The following is a 20,795-nucleotide window of genomic DNA, read 5'->3' as shown; positions in this document are numbered from 1 at the left end:
TACGAAAAAATATTCTAGCTGTCCGAAAGAATATATACTTTCTGACTAAAGCTCGGAGTACCAGGCTCGAACAGTTTTTCGAAGAGTTGCCGGGAAGTCGATGGATAAGAGGACGTCGGTGGCCTCCTGAATCGTCATGAGAGCCTTGTAGCTCTCAGGTGGTCGATCGGGTTGGTGGATCCATCGTATGGGTTCACCTAAGGCATCTTGAACCGAGATGGGATCGGTTGATCCAAGATGTGCCGAAAAAATAGCTGGATGGTGTGAAAATCATAGTCATTGGAGGACTTCCGACCTTCCACTTGAAGTTGAGCAAGTTAGCGATTGATCTTTTGAAATTTACGTTCATATTCATCAAGTCATCGTTGGAAAATTTCGAAGGTGAAACTTCTCGATGAGTTAGAGGGGGAAGCAGACGGTGTTCGCGATCACTTTTCCTTCCTTGTTCGATCCAACTAAGAAGGAGAGGGATGTCGTGAATGATGGGTGGCGCATCGAGAGTGCTGCGAGTGTCGCTACTCGTCCCGATGAGAGAGCCGAGATGGCCGCTCTGGTGAAGGAGACTGTGATCGCTGTGGATGACGGCGGCTGTGCCTGGATGGCACCGACTGCGCCACCAGTTGCTCCACCGGTAGTTGTGGTGGCTAAGTCTACAGCTGCTGGAGGCTTCTGACCGCCTCCATAAGAACAGTCATCTACTGCATGAGTGCAACGATTTAGACGTCTGTGGTGATCACTGGACGTGAAAAACTAGGCTCTGCTACCGGAGGTGGGGGAGGAACCTCTTCCCGATGGAAAGAGTGTCTCGCCGATCCGATTGCAGTCGAATATTGGACTCTGATTTTCGTCATGATGAATATGGTCTCTCTTCTCCCCTACCTGGCGCATCAATCTGTTGCGGCCAACTTCCTGTCGCCTATCGTCGGAAATGAACACCTGCAAGATAACATCCGCACTGACCGGATTTGTGTCCGGCGGAGATCCTTCGATGCCTAAATTAGAGAGGAAAGTTGGTGAACAGTAGATGTCAAAATTCAGAGTAGCAGAGTTTTGACCAGAAGTGGCTTACCAGCTCTGTTTTTCTTATTCCCTTTTATAGATGAGGTTCTTGTAACCATCGGACGTGATCCCATATTTTATGGCGCTAAATCATCGGGCCATAATCACGTAGTGGGTCATTAATTTTCTAATTATGACACCGTGATGTGCGGCTGGTAACCGTTCGTGACGATTATGGTCTATTGAGCAGATTAGCTGACTGTATGTCGGTAGTAGATACGGCCGTCAGTCGATGATTTTGCTGTATCGTCGGTCACCGGTCATAAGTCGGTGACATTTGTTCAATCGATTGATGAAGAGTCGGAGTCGTCAATTCGGCTGATGCTCCGTCGAAGTTGTGCGTTCGATCAGTCGGCTATATCAAGGTCGGAATCGATCAGTTGGAGTCGTACGTTCGATCGATCGGTTATTGTCCAATCGGAATCATGGAGATTAAAGTCGGGGTTGATGGGTTTACCCCAACAGGTTCATTGAAATGTAACACACCATAGGTGTTGGCCACTATTCAATTACTTAAAGGAAATTGGAAGCAGGATCATCTTTTGTAAAAATAAATTCTAAACGAAGAATTCCCACAAAGATAAACTTTTCCTGAGACTTTGTGGACATAGGTCTACGTTAGTTCCATCAAATAAAATGCTGAGATTGCAAGAAATTATCGGTTTAAACAGTTCCGCCACATATATTTTGAATCAACTGATAAGAAATCATTACAGTCTCCAAGAAAGTACATTTTTTTCTATTCAAAATAGTATAAGTTGTCAGTTAATCAATCAGTAAAAATTTTTTTATTCAAAATTTTTAATCAAATTTGGATAACGATATAATTTTTTTCAATAATAAATAATATCATAATTTTTATTTAATGATAAAGGGACATGACAGAGCTGTCCTAACCAATAATTTTTTCCAGAGTAGTGGCTTTGAGATAAGTTCATTTAGCCCCTCTACAGAAACAATGTTTAAACAAATTCTTTTATTATGTACCAATCCAGCAGCAAGTCGGTCACAATTCGGCGGCGCACGACGGCACCTTCATATTATCGTTCAAGCGGAGCGCCCGCATAGAAAGTTGCCGCACGGCCGTTTTCTCTTGTTCGTTCTTTCCCTTCCCCTCTGCCGGGAGTCCGATAAAAAAACTTCAAAACCCTAGGGTTAGCGTTTTCCTGTCATTCATTCCGCGCCAAGAAGGATCCCCCGATTTCGTGCCCTCCACCAGCTCGCGAGCTTCAATGGCGGCCGCTTCGGCGTCGGCCTCCACCGCTCTCTCCCTCAAGGATTATCTCAAACGGTACGAATCCGGCGCCGACGACCAGAAGAAGAAAAAGAAGAAGAAGAAGAAGCAGAAGGAGAAGCCCAAGTCCGACGCCAAGGGGGGAGTTCGCGTCCTGGACGAAGACCCCGTCTGGCAAAAGCCCGTCCAGATCGAAGAAGAAGAGGAATCCGATTCCGCTGGTAATTTCAGACCAAAATCCCTAATTCCCTATTTCTAAGGTTGCTTAATTAATTTATTTTATTCATAGATTTTGTTATTTGGTGTAGGCGAAGAAAAACCCCAAATTGATGAGGATATAGAAGTCAAACGCATGAAGAGGCTCGAAGCAATTCGATCCCGGAGGCCGTACCATGCGATTTCTGAAGATGGGAGCGGTTGGGTCTCGATTTCCGACCCGTCGAAGCCCTCGAATGCTGCCGAGGGCGGCCGAGATCTTTCCCCGCCGCGACAGCGTCATGCCCGGTTCGACACGCCCTCTCCTGAGTCCAAACAGCGGCCTTTGGATGCAGAAAATGCTGATCTTTCGCCTCCACGGCAGCGACGGAGGCGGTTTGATTCGCCAGAGCCTGAAAGAAAGATGTCTGGTATTGGGGAAGCTGACATGTCGCCGCCTCGAAGGCAATCTACCGAAGATCACTCCCCTCCACGGCGGGCTCGGCGGCGTTCGCCGGAGGTTGAGGCATCTCGAGGCTCCCCAATTGCCGACCTTTCTCCGCCGCGGAGAACCAGGAAGAGCTCCCCGGAGGACTTCTCCCCTCCCCGCCGGGATCGTCGCCGCTTGCAGGAACCTGCTGACATTTCTCCTCCTAGGAGAAGTCGGAAGGTTTCACCGCGTGACATCTCTGCACCACGTAGGGCTCGTTCACCGGATGCTCAAGGGCCACGCCAGTCTCCTGCTAGGGACCTTTCTCCTTCGAGAAGAAGTCGTAAGGATTCGTCAGTTGACCTCTCTCGACCACGCCGGGTTCGTCAGCGCTCGCCTGATGCTGTAAGGCGTCAGGGGTCTCCTGCTGCCGACCTTTCTCCACCAAGAAAAAGTAGAAAGCAGTTGTCTTTGGACAACGAAGCACGCAGGACTGGATTGCTTTCAGCTAAGGAAATAAAAGATGAGATCAACCAGAAAAAGAAGGAGGAACTATCGAGGTGATTTATAGAGCATCAGATTTTTAGTTTCATTGAACCACTCCGAGTGAGGTTGCATGACTGCTCAGATTTAGCCATATATATATATATATATAATCGCTGAGAAATGTTGGATAGCTTGCTTTCAGATATGTTATCTTGCACTCGAGCTGACAGGTGGAGGGAATATTTTTGATTGCAGGTTTGCTTCCATGGATCCTTCTATGAGCGGGAGAGGTGCAGCACCCGTGTTTCGTGATGAGAAAGGTTGGATTACCTTTTCCGGAAACATATATAGTGAATTTTGTCACATTATTGCTTTAAATTAGCACTATTTTAGGATTTATTTGATTTTAAGTTTGAAAATTTAATGCTTTTATAGGAAAACGCATTTCAAAGGAGGAGTTGTTGAAATCAAAGGAAGAAGAGAAACCGAAGGTGTGTGTCATTTTCTCCTACATTTGCTGGATGATTTGGAATATCACGTTTTTTTTTTAATTTCCTTTTTTTGTTTCTCCTACATTTGCTGGGTGATTTGGAAGATCACCTCTTTTTATTTGGAAGATCACCTTTTGGAATGCAGGTGTATGAGTGTCATGTGTACCATACTAAATGCATCCAATTTAACTGCAAGTTTGATGAGCCAAATAATTTTTTTGCACCATATGAATATTTAAAATCTGAGGGATATGATTTTGCTGCCTTCTGCTACATTTCATTATCGGGTTTTTATTTATCTTTTGCAAAAAAAGCCTTGCTTTTTATTTGCAAATTTCCTATCTTGAGAAAAGAGTGGGTCATAGTCTTTGTGACAGAAGGTACCGTGTAAGTCCTGAGTTGGCTACTTGAGATGGGAGCATGATTTAAAAGGGGCGTACTGGGAATGAAGAAGGAAAATTTCACTGTGTATCATTTTCATTTGGCTAACCAGGAAAAAGTTGCTTAAAAACCCAAGAAAAAACTGAAGTAGGGGGCTCATTATCAGCTTGAAAGAAATTTTTCAGTTTGTTGATATTACACTGATTTATTGCAAATTAAAATTTATTCAAACAATTATAACAATATCTAATTCAGTGATCATCATGTGGTTATCGATTCTTCCTGAATCTTGTCAAAACTGGAAGTTCATTCTCTTGGCCCTGTGATCCTTTATATTGTTGTCAAGGGTTGTTTATTTCATTAATTATGACAGCTTTTATGCTCTTATCAGGAAAAAAAATTGGAGTGGGGCAAAGGCTTAGCACAGAAACGAGAAGCTGAAGCTAGGGCACAAGAGTTAGAACTTGAGAAGGATAAACCTTTTGCACGTACTAGGTTAGCAGTTAAATATGCATATCGTCATTGCCAATATTTTCTTTCTGTGATGGTAGGAAATGTACATGTTTGTATTCATTCAAATGTTACTTATTCACTGAAGCTGATGCAAGTGTGTTTCTTTAGAGCTCTCATGAACCTATATAACTTGTAAGCATGATGCATGAACAAATATATTCACCAGCAGAGTTGCTATCCTATGTATTAGATTAACTTTCACCAATCCATGTTCCCAAATGAAGTGTACCTTTACATTATGATTATGGGGTTTCATAGTGTAGAATAATATTTGGTAGGAATAGCTAGATATTTTGGAGCCCTTAAATGGACATTCTTCATATATCTAAATGGTGATAAATTTGTAATTGAGAGTCTTTGAATTGGTCCAGTCTTGGGTACTTGCATGACAGCTGTTGCTGTCAGCCTTGCTGTGTTAGTAATATACACACATTTCCTGTGACTGTTCGAGTGCAGACTGGTTTACATGCAACCAACGTTTGTAAAATAAACTGTCATATTGACTGCAAAATTCAATTTAAATCCTTTCATTTTCATATTTATTAAAAAAATTCAGTGATGCTTACCTTGCTGTCCAATAAAGCAAGTTGAATAATAGCAGAAATGAAGATGTTGAGATGGATGTGTAGTAAATCTGGAAAGAAAAGAGTGAGAAAGGAATATATGAGTCTACCTGCTCTTCTCTCCTTTCCTCCTTGTACTCCCATTTGTATAATAAAAAGCAGATTGGACTTGCCATAATTCTTTCCTTAGGATGGGGAGTGTGGTATATTTTAAGGAGCTATAGGAGTTGCAAAAATTAAGGACAAGTGATTGAGATTTATTGACATTCTATGGGCATGTACAAGGAAGAACTGCAAGGGCTCTAGTAAGGAAAGGTACTTCGATCTTTGTTGAAGGATGCAGGAAAAGGAGGGAAGGTCTAAGGTAGGAAGGATGGAAGTTGTGGTAGAGGTTATGGAAAAGTTTGAAATAACACTGGGGGTAGCCTAAAGATCAACTCAAGTATTCGGGGCTAATCTTGATGTTTATAATTACTGTTATATTTTTTTGACAATCTTAATGTACATTTTAGATTTCTTTCTGCTAAAAGTTGACTGGAATGGTGCTGCTGTCTGGAAATTGGTGGTTCATCTTCTCATTTAATATTTGCCTTAAAATTTCTGCAATTTTTAGTCATTTTACATTCTTTTGATGCATGTACAAGTCTTATGGTTGTACATTTTTATGCCTGTAGGGATGACCCAGAGCTTGATAAGATGTTCAAGGAGAGGATCAGATGGGGAGATCCAATGGCACACTTGGTCAAGGTATTCTTTTCCTCCTGTAGGTTGTGCGCTTGATACTGGTTGACATCAGCTTGCTGACATTGTTTTTTTTTTTTCATTTGTTGCTTTGTTGTAGAAGAAGAACCCAGAGTCTGTTTTGGAAGATCTTGGTGATGATGAGAAAATGAAAGAATCTGGTTTTATAATTCCTCAGACTATTCCCAGTCACAGCTGGATAAAACGTGGATTAGATTTTCCTCCAAATCGTTACGGCATCAGACCAGGTCGTCATTGGGATGGAGTTGATCGTAGCAATGGTTTGTCTCACTCCCATCTTTCGATGCTCTCATTTTTCTTGCTTTTTTTCTTTCCCCAACTTTTAATTTGTTTTTCAATAGGCTTGTAGCCATCTTTATTTTGTCTTTTGAACTCAATACAGTAGCATAGTTGTTTGAAATTTGCATGGCATAAAGCATTATATCCATACATTCGAAATTCTGGGCCTGTCGGTGTTCAAGACACAAGTTGACATTTCAAACATCAATCATAACTCCATTGTGATTACATGTACAACTTTGAGACATACATAAAAGGCACATTTAACATTACATTTAGCAACATTTGTCTTTTTTTTTTTTTGTTTGAAAGTAGGAAGCAAGAAGGATTTAACTGTGGCTAGGCATTTATAGTAACAATATAACAGTAACAGTAACTTGGCCCTTATTTCTGAAATAGTTTCTGGCTATAGCATCCGTGCGGTGAACGGTAACTGTTATTATCCTCTAGTTTGTTTTTGTAAGTCGCTGATTGGTCAAACATTGTTTTTCTCAAATTAAAAAATAATATACTTGTGTGCATGAAAGACCATACATGCTACAACTAGTACCATCTGGAAGTTCTGCAAACCAGGGTTATATAAAATGCGGCAATGTTTTTATGCAGTAAATTTCACTGGTTGTTCATTATTTGTGGTTGCAGGTTATGAGAAGGAATTGTTTAAGAGACAGAATGAAAAGCGAGCCACCGAGAGGGAAGCCTATCTTTGGTCTGTTTCTGAAATGTAAGTACTCAAATCAAGAACAATCAGACCAGATGAAGTCCTTCCTCAAATACCTGTCTGCAGTGAAGACCAACACAGGTATCAGATCCATTGTCATCCCCCAAGTTCCCATGATGGCGATGTGGTGGTCGCTTGAATGATTTTTTCTTGATCTTGGGTGAATGATGCTGCTGGCAAAATGTTCTTATTAGCTTCATGAAACATATTCCTCACACGAGGCACTGTTTTATGTCCTCATCCTGGAGCAAAGGAATATCGGGCCCCCTACTCCATTGTTTCCAAATGTGAAACTGGGTCATCTTTATCAGCTGTACACCATTTAATATCTGTAAAATGTTCATGAATTTTGGATAAAATCACATCTTGGGCACCCATTGATTGGCATTTTACAACTTTGGCGAGCTCCTCTCTTTTTCAGATAAGATCGTTGCTATGCATTGTCTTCCAGGGCACCAAGCAAGCTGAAGGAGGATTGTACAGTGAAAGCGCAGCCCACCACCCACCTCCTTTCTCCTGCATACCACAGTTCAGGAAAGCAAGTACGATTGCCTATCAAGCGCCTCTAACCAAGTCGTGAAGTGATTAGGAGGTGCGGGGGGGTTGTAGCTAAAACAGATTGGATCAAGCATACTGAAAACTGGTTCTAGAAAAGCTGGAGCAAGGAGGATTATATATATATATATATATATTTGGTACCACGAGGGACTGGTACTCAGGTGGAAGATACCATAAAGACAACCCTGGGCATCATATTGGATCAACAACGCACCTTCAGAGGGAAGATGCACTGGTTGAAATGAGGCTGGTTTAGTAGTAGTTAGATGAATGTTTTTAAAGAGGAAGTGAGAGGTTCCTGTGAAAGCGTCGACCCCATCTCTAGATGAAGGAAGCAGCTGTGAGGTCTTCCCGTAACTTAGCAGCATAATGACCCCTCACGATGAAACCAGCACTGACAAGTCCTTCCTTGAACGAACCATCAAAAATAACCTTCACCATCTCATTGAGAGAGGGTACTGATTTAACTAGAAAGCAAGGTAAGAGCTAATAGAGATGCAAATATCCGAGTGCCACAGGTTTAATGAGACTGAAGTTGATGATGGCCCGTAAAGATTGTTTGCCATTCGGATGCTTAGTTTGTTGGGAACCATTGTCAATGTCTTGAAAGATTCAAGATTCTTTGTGGAATTATTTGTAAAATGCTGCCCTTTTGTTTTTTTAGCCTTTCTTTTATTCATGGATGGAAAAAAAACCTAGCATAGGTTCATCCCGAAAATTGTCAAACAATAAGATAAATTTTGCTGGCATATGGTTTCATATTTGGTGCATGACATCACCTAAAAATAGAGAGAGAGAGAGAGAGAGAGAGAGAGAGAGAGAGAGAGAGTATGATAGAAGGAAAGAAATGCCATCCGTCACCACTTGGTTCCATCCAAAGCTTCCATGATGTGCAACATCAATCCTCTAACCCTCGGATAGCATTCATCTACTACGTCAATCCTCTAATGGACACGGGACATAAAAGAGAGACACCCATAAGATACTTTTCAATGATGAGAGAGGAGTGTCTAGTTCAAAACAATGCGAAAAATATGCAACATCAATTCTCTAATCCTCGAGTAACACTCATCTACTACACCAATCTTCTAATTGACACGTAAGGTATAAAAGAGAGGTGTTCATAAGGTACTTTTCAATAATGAGATAGGAGCGTTTAGCTCAAAATAATGAAAAAAATATATAACATCATTCTTCTAACCCTTGGGTGATACTCATTTATTACACCAATTCTCTAATCGACACGTAGGATATAAAAAAAAAGGCGTTCATAAGATACTTTTCAACAATGAGAGAGAAGCATTTAGCTTCAAATAATATGAAAAATTTTTTGTAACATCAATCCTTTAACCCTTGGGTGACACTCATCTACTACACCAATCCTCTAATTGACATGTATAACGTAAAAGAGGGGCGTTCACAAGGTACTTTTCAATAATGAGAGAGGAGCATTTAGCTCACAATAAGGCAAAAAATGTGCAACATCAATCCTTTGATCCTAGGGTGATGCTCATCTACTACACTAGTCCTCTAATTGATACGTAAGACATAAAAAAGAGGCATTCACAAGATACTTTTCAATAATAAGAGAGAAGCATTTAGCTTAAAACAATATGAAAAATGTGCAACATCGATCCTCTAATCTTCGAGTGACACTTGTCTACTGTACAAAACCTCTAATTGACACATAGGACGTACAAGAAAGACGTTCATAAGATACTTTTCAATAATGAGAGAGGAACTTCTAGCTCAAAATAATGCAAAAAATACGCAACATCAATCCTCTAACACTGGGATGACACTCATCTACTACACCAATCCTCTAATTGACACGTAGGACATAAGAGAGAGGCATTTACAAAGTACTTTTCAATAATGAGAGAGAAACATTTAGCTCAAAATAATACAAAAAATGTGCAACATCAATCCTCTAATCCTTGGGTGACATTAATCTACCATACCAATCTTCTAAGTGACATGCAGAATATAAGAGAAAGACATTCATAAGGTACTTTTCTATAATGAGAGAAAAATATTTAGCTCAAAATAATACAAAAGATGTACAACATCAATTCTCTAATCCTCAGATGATACTCATCTACTATACCAATCCTCTAATTGATACATATGACATAAAAAAATGACATTCATAAGATATTTTTGAATAACAAGAAAAATGTTTAGTTCAAAATAATGCTAAAAGTGGCTACGATGGTGTTCTTCTTAATAAGATACATAATTTAATTATCAGATGGCGATCTTATCCAAAATATATATATATATATATATATATATATATATATATATATATATATATATATATATATATATATATATATATATATATATATATATATATATATATATATATATATCGTACAGTGATCATGTGGTTATGCTCCACGTGCAAGGCCCTCTCTTTCTTCCATAGTGTTAGATGAAAGAAATTATTGATTGGAATAAACCTAACAATTGTACCCTACACCAACCACTAAGAGAAACACATTGCATTTCAAGATTATAAAACCCTCACAACTTTTGGATGGAAATGAAGTTAACCATGGTTAACTTTTTGATGCGATTTTAGATGAGTTTTTAAAATTTGACAGAGAAAGTTTCATTCGCACCATCGTCTCCTTCACACCATCACACCATTGTATGTCCGAAAACGGATCTCCTGATAGTCAAAAAATACCGTAGGGTGCTATGTATGCTTCGAAGACATCCATCAAAAGATAAATGACAGTGTGTGTTTATGCATTCGTATTAAAATATTAAAAAAATAAATAAATTTTAAAATTATTTAAATAATTTAAATAAATATTATATAAATTATTTTTTTTGATAAACATTTTAATATATATATAATATTATACGATAATTTTTGAGTATCGCTGAAGATCTCGTTCCCCTCTGCCCATCGTCCGCCCAAACACCCTTGCAATCGCGCACACCGTCATCTCGCAGCTCTGGAATCTCCTGAAAGGTGATGTCCCTTTTTCCTCCTATTCTACTTTCTCCTAGAATAGGCCCGGAGCTCGTTGAAGACCGAGCAGTGGATTCCAACGAGAGCCATCGGTGCATGACGACATGGACCCGGTCCTCCACGGCCTTCCCGTGGGCCCACTACTCATCTTCGCCGGTGGGAGGAGGGGTGTCTTCGGGGTCGCACCGCTGGACGATGAAGCTTCAGGGCGGGACCACCCAGGGGTGGTTCTTCTCTGAGAGGCTCCGGCGGAAGAGGGACGACTTCCGGAGTGGGATCTGGACAGGAGTGCTCCTCCGAAACGACGATGTGGACCCGGTCCTTCACTGCGTTGTGGGCCCACTAGACATTCCCGCCGGTGGGAGGAGGCGCGTCCTTGGGGTCGCACCGCCGAGCGGTGAAGTTTCAGAATAGGACCACTAGGGGGTGGTTCTCCTTTCGACGGGGGTCATCGGTGCTCCTCCGAAAACGACGACGTTGGCTCAGTCCTCAACGACCACTGAATATCCCCGCCGGCGAGAGGGCAAGCGTCCTTGGGGTCGCACCGCCATGCGGGTGAAGCTCCGGAGGATATTGAAAAATTATTCGATTGTATATTAAAAAGGCAATATAAGGATGGGATTTGATGTATATATTTTTGATGGGAATTTTTATTCTTTTTGTTGTAATTATGTTCAAGTATTATAGTTGTCTTTTAAGTCATGATACAATTTTTTGAGTAGTAAAGGAAGCAAAGTGCCACCCGGTATTTATTAATGTGAGAAGTGAGTATTAACAGGATGGGAATGAACAGAATATACAAAGCTGAAAACTAATAGAGACCAAACAGAAGGAAAAAACAAGAGTCAAAAACTAGCAAGCACACAGAACAATCAAATTCCTCAGGAGATCTCAATGCCAATTTAAGAACTGCAGAATTCTGTCAGACAGTTCACACAGAGATTTCAGTGTTACATCGAGCAACGTTTGTTGGTGAACAGTCTTCTATTCCTTTCAACCCAGACATTCGTTTGATGATACAAATTATTCTGTTTGGTTGCATATCTATTGAAGTTATCATGATCTAATTGATTGAAGATTCAAGTGGAAATCAACTGTGTAAATAATTGGACTTGTGAAAAACCAACTACTTGCACCATATCATAGCAGAAGAATATCCATCCTTGCAATTAAGTGATGAGGCTATCCATCATGTTCTATTCTCAGAAATATCTGCAACTCTGCCTTGTCCCATATGACGAACTGCTATGTAACACATTGATCACTATGCAATTATCCATTCATGAATGGCTGCAGCTCTGGAAACTCTAAGCAAAACTATCCTATGGCCATGAAGGGAGAAAGACAGGAAAAGTATTTGCCGTATGAACTATGATATGATAGTGTCCATCAGTTTTTCTACTAGAGCTGAGGTGCAAGATGAGTATAATTTACAAAATGAAAACCAAAATGGTGACTGAGAGTGGTCTCAACTATCAGTCTCTGGAGCATTTGGAGATCATTGACAATGTCATATACTAAGTTACAATATCACAATGAAATAGTAAACCACCACTACATCAAAATTAATCACCAAAAATCTCTATAGCCACAACATGGTATAGAAGTATACTTGCAGAAGGTCATGGAGAGGGCGAGAACACGACGGTGGATACGGCCGATCAAGTTACTGAGGTTGGCTCCGGCGAGGGAGGAGACCAGCGAGACTGGGTTGGCTTCGGCGAGGGAGGAGATCGGTGAGACTGGGTTGGCTCCGGTGGGGATGGTGGGACCGTAGCGGTGGCGACGTCGAGGTGGGGTGGCTCCGAGAAGGGAACGGGCCGGCGAGACTAGGTTGGCTCCAGCGAGGGAGGAGGCCGGCGAGTGGCGAAGAGAAGGGGGAAGACGGTGGGGATGGCGAGACCGTAGCGGTGGCAGCGTCGAGGTGGGGTGGCTCCGAGGAGGGAGGAGACCTGCTAGACTGGATTGGCTCCAACGAGTGGTGAAGAGAAGGGGGAAGATGGTGGGGATAGTGGGACCGTAGCGGTGGCGGTGTCGAGGTGAGTTGGCTCCGAGGAGGGAGGAGACCGGCGAGACTGGATTGGCTCCGATGAAGGAGGAGGCCGGCGAGTGGCGGAGAAAAGGGGGAAGATGGTGGGGATGATGGGACCGTAGCGGTGGCTGCAGGGGGTGGAGGCCGGTGGGGAGAGGGGAAGACAGTGGGGTGGCTCTGGGGGAGGAGGCCGGCGTGGTCTGTGAAAAATTCGGTGGTGGGCCTCCGGATTACTATTTACTCATCAAATAATTTTTTTTCGTTTTCTCGGTTACTGTTCAGCGTTTGATCACGTGGGCTTCTCCCCTGCCAAATTTCAAAAGCCCACCTACAACGCGTCAAAAAGTTAACCATGGTCAACATCATTTCCATCCAAACGCCGTGAGAATTTTATAATCCTAAAATGCAACGCGTGTTCCTCTCAATGGTTGGCACAAGGTACGATTGTGAGGCTTATCCCGATCAATATTTTCAGAATCAGATTAAACTTGTCAGATCGATCAATCAGATTAGAGATCATTTTTAATCTCGATTCGGAGTCTAGGCATGACCCAATAGATTATCAATCCGTAGAAAAATCGTGAAGACTCGATGAATCAATCGGTCTGTGATGAATCGATCGGATCCCAGATCAGATAGCACGATCGCTACGATAAGGATATTCCATCCATACTTGATCCTGGCAACGAAATCGATGGATATGGTGTCGGTGCTGCAGCCCATGTTGGAGAGGCTGAAAGTTTTGATGGAAGAGGACAGCCAGAAGCGATGGACGATGAGGAAGAAGAAGGAAGAGCGATGTTGGGGGGGACGAGAGAATGTAAGAGTGGATGGTGGTGGCGATGTCGGCCGCATAGGAGGAGGAGGAGACGGTGCATAAGAAGGTGAGGTGAAGGAGGGGGGAGTGCTTGTCGGCATCGAAGGCCTGACTGCAGATGGGCTCTATGTGGATAGTGATGCAAGGACAGGATGGAATAGCTAGTGATATTGGTGAAGCCGATGGCGAGGATGCCGCCGATGAGAGGGAGATGATCTAGATGACCTAAGAACAATATTGAGATCATGGATCGAGAGTAGAAAAGGAGGCCGCTGAGGGCCATGGTGAGGGCCTGAGATAATATGGATCCGAAGACATCTAAAATATCAAATGTTTAATATTTTTATATTTTTAAAAAATAAAATATATTTATTATATCAGGTTGATGTCATGAATTAATTGATCGGCCGATCGATTGATCCGGTTGACCTCTGACCTTTTTTTTTTCATGCCGGTCCGACGTTTCTCGTGAGGGGGAGGGGGAGGCAAAGGCGAACTCTGCTTCTAAAATAAAATCACTACGTGGACCCGAGCACATCACCGACGCGTTCAAATCCGGAAGCAGGGATTAAAACGGCCACAAATTCGCACTAGAAAACGGGTTCAGATCCTCTGGGGGTACGTTCTAGGGTACGCGTAGTAGCGTTGCGAATTTCATTCGCTCGGGGCGAGAGAGGCGAAAGGGGAAAGGAAGGAGATTCCGCGAATCTCCTCCACCCATCGGCTATAAAGTCGCTTCTCCTCTTCTCTCCTTCAAATACCATCTCTCTCCCCAGGTCGCGGCAGGAGCAGAGCTTAACATTGTTGGGTTTAGCGATTTTGAGGAGAAGATGTCGGATTTAACCAACTCCCATGCTGCAGAGAGGTATTTTGCTTCCAATTTTGTTCTTTAGTATTGAAAGTTGAATGGGATCTCGAGCTTGTGTGGGTGTTTTTTTTTTCTTTTTCATTATAAGTGTTGTTTTTCTGCTAATCGTGATCGGCCATGCAGTCGAAATCGATTTCTGGAATCAAGAAGACACCGAAGTCATTTTATGAGCCCTTTCTGTTTTTGATACGTGCTTGTTTGGGATTTTTGTGCGGTTTGTTATGATTCGTGGGAAGTAATTGCGTGATCTGTTGTTGAGAATTCTTAACTTTTGCTATCTCACTCGTTATTTGTTGGTGAATTGAAAAAAAGATTAGATTTTTATCTTCATTGCAAAAAAAAAAAAAAAAAGGTGATATAACTGATTTGGTTTGTTAAGGAAATGCGGTGGAAAGAAATTAAAAATCTTAGGATATTAGGAATAGATGTGAGTTATATGGTAGCAATTCGTGTAGGTGGAGGTGATTGATGGTTTACAATAAGATGTTTTATGTACTGGGCATCATGTGGAAGGCTTCTTGAGACAACATTACATGTATCATCTAGTATTATCGGTTATTACTTAATGCTTATGCATGATACTGATGATGATGAGGAAAGGAGACATCATCTCAGATTTTAGATATAAGATCCTGTACAGCTTCCTTTATTAATTTTTTTTTTTTAAATTTCTCCTCCTAAACTAGAATTGGATCCCAACCTGAATGGAACTTTTTAATTCTGTTTTCTGAATGAGAAAAACATCAACACCATAATTAGGTTTGTTCAAGAAATTTATTAGTGATTATGCGATAAATATATCTGGAGGTGTTTTATATTCTAAGCATCTTGATCATATGAATGAATGGAGAGTCTCCTTCACCAGCCAAAGTTTCATTGCAGATATATTATGAGGGAAGAGATTTTCAAGTGGAAATATGTGTAATTTTTTTGCACATGGATGCAAAATGTAATTGGTATATTTAGAATTTGGAACCATCCATGAGTCACACATGTGAGGAGACTAAGGATGTTTCTAAGGGTGGAAGCATTTTCTCAATCCATGTGCTCGGGAGTGCTCGAAGTTGGCTGATTCTCTTGCAAAGGGGCATTTAAAGAGCTGATATATATACAGGGAATAGTTTTCCTTGATTACAGGTTGTCCTTGTGGGTCTTCCTTCTCATTATTCCTCTCCAGTCTCCAATATGTTTACAAGTTGGAGGGAAAAGGCAAATATTCATGACTGACTGACCCAAAGAGTGCAAAAACTTATAGTCGAGACTCAAGAGGCATTTCTTGTTGTTGCTCACTTCTATGCTAACTTTCTCTAATATAACCCAAGAAAATATACTGGACTATTGTTTACTTGATAGGCAAATAGAAGATATCTGATGTAGTTATTGACATATAGTATATTTTTGGCAAACTTGGCACTTCGTTGATTTGTTATTACCCTATAAAATTTATTAATGAATCTATATTATGCATGCTGTCATTGCAGAAAGAGCATCTGGTCACTATGGTCCTTAAAAATTCATCTGTAACAAATTTGGACAATCCATTTAAATTTGAATAAACTTGGCTCAAACAAGTTCGTAATACATGGAACTTTATAATGTATGCCCTGTTATAGCATTCCTTGGCAGCTTCCTTGTTAAAATTTGATGTGCTTTTGGTGTTTTAGGCTTTTTAAATGAAGACAAGTCTCGCCTTGGAAAAACTCTTTCCATGAGTTGGATTATGTAATTGATTTTCTTTTCCTTCTATATCTGTAGAAGAGGCTGTATTCTTTGTTTCTCTTAATGAAAGTAGGTGGCTACGGCCTTTGTTTTCCCCTAAGGAATTTTAAAAAAAGATAATGACATGTCTTTAAGAACATACTGTAACTATTCATGTAATATAATAAAATTTCGTGCTTTTATTCTAATCAAAATCATTTAGTTTACTGACCACCTGGTTTATTGAACGACATGTCTAAAGATCATCCTTTAAACATGACAAAGGTGTACAAAGTGCTTTAATGCTGTACTCCACCACAAATTATGTCTCAATTTGTTGTACATATTCAGATATTTAAGCTTACTGATTGCTGCGGCTGTTCTGCTGAATAGTCCTGAAAAAGTACTGTCCTGCAAGAAAAAATGCTCCACTTGTCATTCACTAGGCAATTCTATTTTCCAGTCGCAATATTGAAGATCGTTCATTTAGGGCAATGCTTCTGGAATGCTTTAGCATTTCCTAACTGGGGAATACTACCTATGGCTTCCTCTATTGATGAACCAACTTACAGAAAATATTTAAGATTTATGTAAAACTATCTTGTTGAATAGATAAACACCTTTGATGGATTCAATTAATTTGCCAATGTATATTAAAAGGTGAGCTAAAGATTATTAAACAAATTTAGATGTATCATTCTCTTCTTAATGAGAGTTGATTTTGTAACCACAACATTTCAACTCTAAATTGAACACCAAACTTTACAGGCTAAGATTATATTTGTATAAGTATATCATTTATCCTGTAGTTAAATGCTAAACACAGATATAGCATCACATTCTTGTACAAGACTACCAGTATTATAAGTTTAATCAAACTTGTGTCCAGTCCACTTCTTCTAGATGAGTTGGTTTGCCACTTTGAGTCCTAGAACAGATGATATGTTTCTAATTCACTGTGACAGGGTTTTGGAATTTTTTTGGCATTACACAATGCAGATACTGCAGTGAGTGTAGTTTGTAGTGTGCCTGAGGTACATCTCTGAAATGTGGTTTGGTGTATAAATCCAGTGCAGCGTTCAAGTGCTGTGGTTAAGTGAAGTGCGTGTGTACGTTAAGTCTTTTGGATGCTCACCCACACTAACTGCTTGAGGCAGTCCTTAAGTAGGTCAAGGCTTTTGGATTGTCACCCACAGTGATGCAAATCTTTCAATAGGACTTGGCTGTAGACTCAGACAAGAAGGTGTATAGTTTCGTGCACAGGCCGTCCCATTTGCATCCTTACTCATTTGTGCACACACCAAGACAGAGGCTCTCTCTCTCTTTCTCTCTGTCCCCCCCTCCCTCTCTCTCTCTCTCTCACACTCATAGAGAGAGAGAGAGAGAGAGAGAGAGAGAGAGAGAGAGATGTATTTTTTGTCCTAAATATGCATGGTTGCAAAATTACTCTAGAAAGTTCAGCCATAGAATATTTGAGACATCAGCAATGTCAACGAACCATCAATCAGAAGAACCTTAATTCATACTTACTCTGGTTTGTTTGTTATTGCAGCTAGCCATGTCCCAAGGGCCAAGGTATAGTTTTATGTTCCAACGGTGTTTGTTGCTTCATAGGAAATCAACTTTCATATATTCCAGAGATATTAATAGAAACATGGCGAAGTTGATATAACCTGCTTCTACTCTGGATATTAAGATGTTTGATGCATAGTCTGTGTGCACTTTAGAATTTCTGTTGATATGATCTGAATGTGCTCACTGACTGGAATCTGAAAATAGCAATAACAGACCATGCTCACAATATAGATATCTTTTTGAAACTCAAAGTTGTGATCTAGGGATGATTTCCATTAAGATTTTCCCACTAGTTCCCTGGTACCTTTGGCTGAACTCTATTTTCCGGCCGATATCTTAGTTGGGTAAATGAGAAGGAAAAACTTAGAAACAGGAACATTACTGGATATCTGAGTTAAAGTAATAGAGAATAGGATGCTAGAGACTCAACTGAAGTATTTTTATGGAAAAAGGCATATGCAACAAATCTACCGAATATCCTAGTACACATAGGGGCATGGATAATTGCAAGGATCAAAACTGTTAGAATCATTAGAAATGTTGATAATGATTGTGTCGATAGCAATGTGAACAATTATTTGGAGAAGGATTTTGTAAGCTGACACTACAGTTATACTTGACAGAAGGGAAGAAAGAAAAATCTCTGGGCAGTGTGGGCCTCGCTTCCAGAAACATAGGAAGAAAGTGGAGCTTCTTGTCAGTCGGACTACTGGCTGTGGGATGAGCCCAAAGTTTGATGTTAAATCCTAATTGTATTTATTTTAATCAACACTTTTTTCTAAGAGCAAATTGATAAGCTTTATTGAGGTTAAATTTGTTGATCTGGAGTTTCCACAATATCCTTCTCATTGTTTGTTGTTGTTTCAAGCGCTAGTTGCATTAAAGACAGCTATACTATTAGCAACCGATGAACTTGATTTCTTTGAAGCAGACATTCTTTTCTACATCTCACTAACCCCTCAACACAACACCCCCACAACACCCCACCCCACCAACAAGACAACCACCAAAAAAAAAGGGCCTTCCTATAACAGAAAAACATAAAAGGAACTCCTCTCCTCTCTTTGGGTAGCACTGACTTGTGGGCTGGACTTTGTTGCAGTTCTATCTTGGGACTTGCTCCCCTTGAAGCAGTTTTGTTTGATGTTGATGGAACACTATGTGATTCAGATCCTTTGCATTACTATGCTTTCCGAGAAATGCTGCTAGAGGTATGGGTTCTTTCACATGATCCTGTCAGATATTTAACTGTGATTTTGCTAGCCAGTATTAGGCCATGTGAAATTAGTCTTTGACGCACAATGAATTATTGTTCACAGATTGGTTACAATAATGGTGTCCCCATAACTGAGGAGGACTTCATTGAGAAAATTGCTGGCAAGCACAATGAGGACATTGGCAAAGCTTTATTTCCTGACTGGGATCATGAGAAGGCTATGAAATTCATTGATGATAAGGAAGCTATGTTTCGGAGGTACATTTGCCAGCTCTCACTCCAAAATGACTATATTCTTCTCTCTGGGTCACATAACATCATTTTGAGGTGGAAGTGTTGCAACATTGGATTTACAGGTTGGCGTCTCAACAGTTGAATGCAGTGGATGGGCTCTACAAGCTACGAAAATGGATTGAGGATAAAGGTTTAAAGCGTGCAGCAGTAACTAATGCTCCAAGGCCTAATGCCGAGCTTATGATTTCGAAACTTGGACTGTCTGACTTCTTCCAGCATGTAATAGTTGGGAGTGAATGTGAGAGGGCTAAACCATTTCCTGATCCTTACCTGAAGGCTGTCAAGCTTCTCAATGCATCTGTTGAACACTCATTGGTGTTTGAGGTTGGCTTTCTTATCCAAACCATGTTAGTCAAGAAATCTTCTTTTTCCATATTCTTTCAGTAAGTTCACCTAATCTTTTGTATTTTTGCCCCTTGTTTCTTAAGGATTCTGCATCAGGAATAAAAGCTGGTGTGGCAGCAGGGATGCCTGTAGTTGGAGTGATGACAAGAAATCCTGAAAAGTCACTTAGGGATGCAGGAGCCAGTTTGCTTATAAAGGATTACAATGACCCAAAGCTTTGGAAGGCACTGGAAGATCTAGAGAGGGTGGAAGCCACATTGAAGAAGGCTGATGTTTGAGGTGGACTTATTCTTCATTAGATGATAAATAAAATATGGAATAAGGGTAAAATCATGGTTCAACAGGAGAATTTATTTGTATGGCAACTTTATACAGACGTATAAGCATATTCTTTTTGGAATTGTAAGGTCATTTTGCAATGCTGAGGTCCTCTTGCATAACCAATGATCAAGAAATCTGCAGTGATACACTCAGATTTAACCTAACCAGAGGGCAGCGGATGTAAAACCACTAATTTGTTGTTCCATCAGTCATCGATCTTTCGAGAACAGTGATAAAGAAAGACAGTACCACTCTATTACAATCATCATATGAATTAATGTTATAATTATCTTTAGTGTGGATGTTCCTGATTTGGATATTATGCAGCACTGAATGAGGATGTGCGGAAAACCTTAAGTGGCAAAACAGAAAGGAAATAACACAAATGACATAAATTGATGGTTTGGGCATATATGGTGTAACCTGCATTTATCCTTGATCTGTTCCCTAATATGACACCAAAATAGGCAGATATTTGCACCCTGTGCAAAAGTTGGTGGAGCTTTGAGGCTTTTGTTTCTTTGGCTGAGGTTGCAGATTGTAATCCTTGTAGTGACAAATATTGAAGACACTACTTGTGTATGGCTTGGATGGTTGGCTCTCGTCTCAGCTCAGTTAGGGGCAATATATTGGGCGGTGGGTATCTCCCATCGTGTAATCCAACAAACCTACAGCCAAAGCATGCCCTTTCTGTTTATTTAAGATTTTAGAAATAAAGATAGTTGCATATCACTTCGTGTAGCATGAAGTAATAGCAACGACATGATCTGTGGAGGATTTTAGCGGGTAGGCTTGTGTTTTGGTCTGGTAGAATCTCTTCATATTCGTGCAAGTCTTTGGTACAGTTTGCACTATATGAACAATTGCACAATCAACAACCAAAGCAAGCACCCCAACATGGGATGTTTATATGAGAACAGTTGGGTTGACTGATGATTTAGAAAGGTTCACAAGTTAGCACAATTGAGCTG

General features: G+C 40.6%; 2 protein-coding genes across 2 annotated transcripts; both read left to right on the top strand.

Annotated features, from left to right (window-relative positions):
* Positions 1-2,118: 2,118 nt before the first annotated feature.
* LOC105059569 (uncharacterized) lies at positions 2,119-7,509 on the top strand. Its single transcript, XM_010942902.4, has 8 exons — positions 2,119-2,514; positions 2,602-3,478; positions 3,660-3,724; positions 3,840-3,895; positions 4,668-4,771; positions 6,027-6,099; positions 6,194-6,374; positions 7,036-7,509. The coding sequence occupies exons 1-8, from the start codon at positions 2,292-2,294 to the stop codon at positions 7,119-7,121; spliced, it is 1,665 nt and encodes a 554-aa protein (XP_010941204.1). The 5' UTR covers positions 2,119-2,291; the 3' UTR covers positions 7,122-7,509.
* A 6,638-nt stretch (positions 7,510-14,147) lies between these two features.
* Positions 14,148-19,922, top strand: LOC105059568 (haloacid dehalogenase-like hydrolase domain-containing protein Sgpp). Its single transcript, XM_010942901.4, has 5 exons — positions 14,148-14,372; positions 18,751-18,859; positions 18,968-19,122; positions 19,221-19,482; positions 19,587-19,922. Exons 1-5 carry the CDS (start codon positions 14,338-14,340, stop codon positions 19,779-19,781), a joined length of 756 nt encoding a protein of 251 aa, XP_010941203.1. The 5' UTR covers positions 14,148-14,337; the 3' UTR covers positions 19,782-19,922.
* Positions 19,923-20,795: the final 873 nt, after the last annotated feature.

The sequence above is a fragment of the Elaeis guineensis genome, chromosome 16 (genome assembly GCF_000442705.2).
Source record: "Elaeis guineensis isolate ETL-2024a chromosome 16, EG11, whole genome shotgun sequence".
In the NCBI taxonomy this organism is placed as follows: Eukaryota; Viridiplantae; Streptophyta; class Magnoliopsida; order Arecales; family Arecaceae; genus Elaeis; species Elaeis guineensis.
The sequence above is the reverse complement of the archived record's forward strand: the minus strand, read 5'-3'. Positions and strand labels throughout refer to the sequence as shown.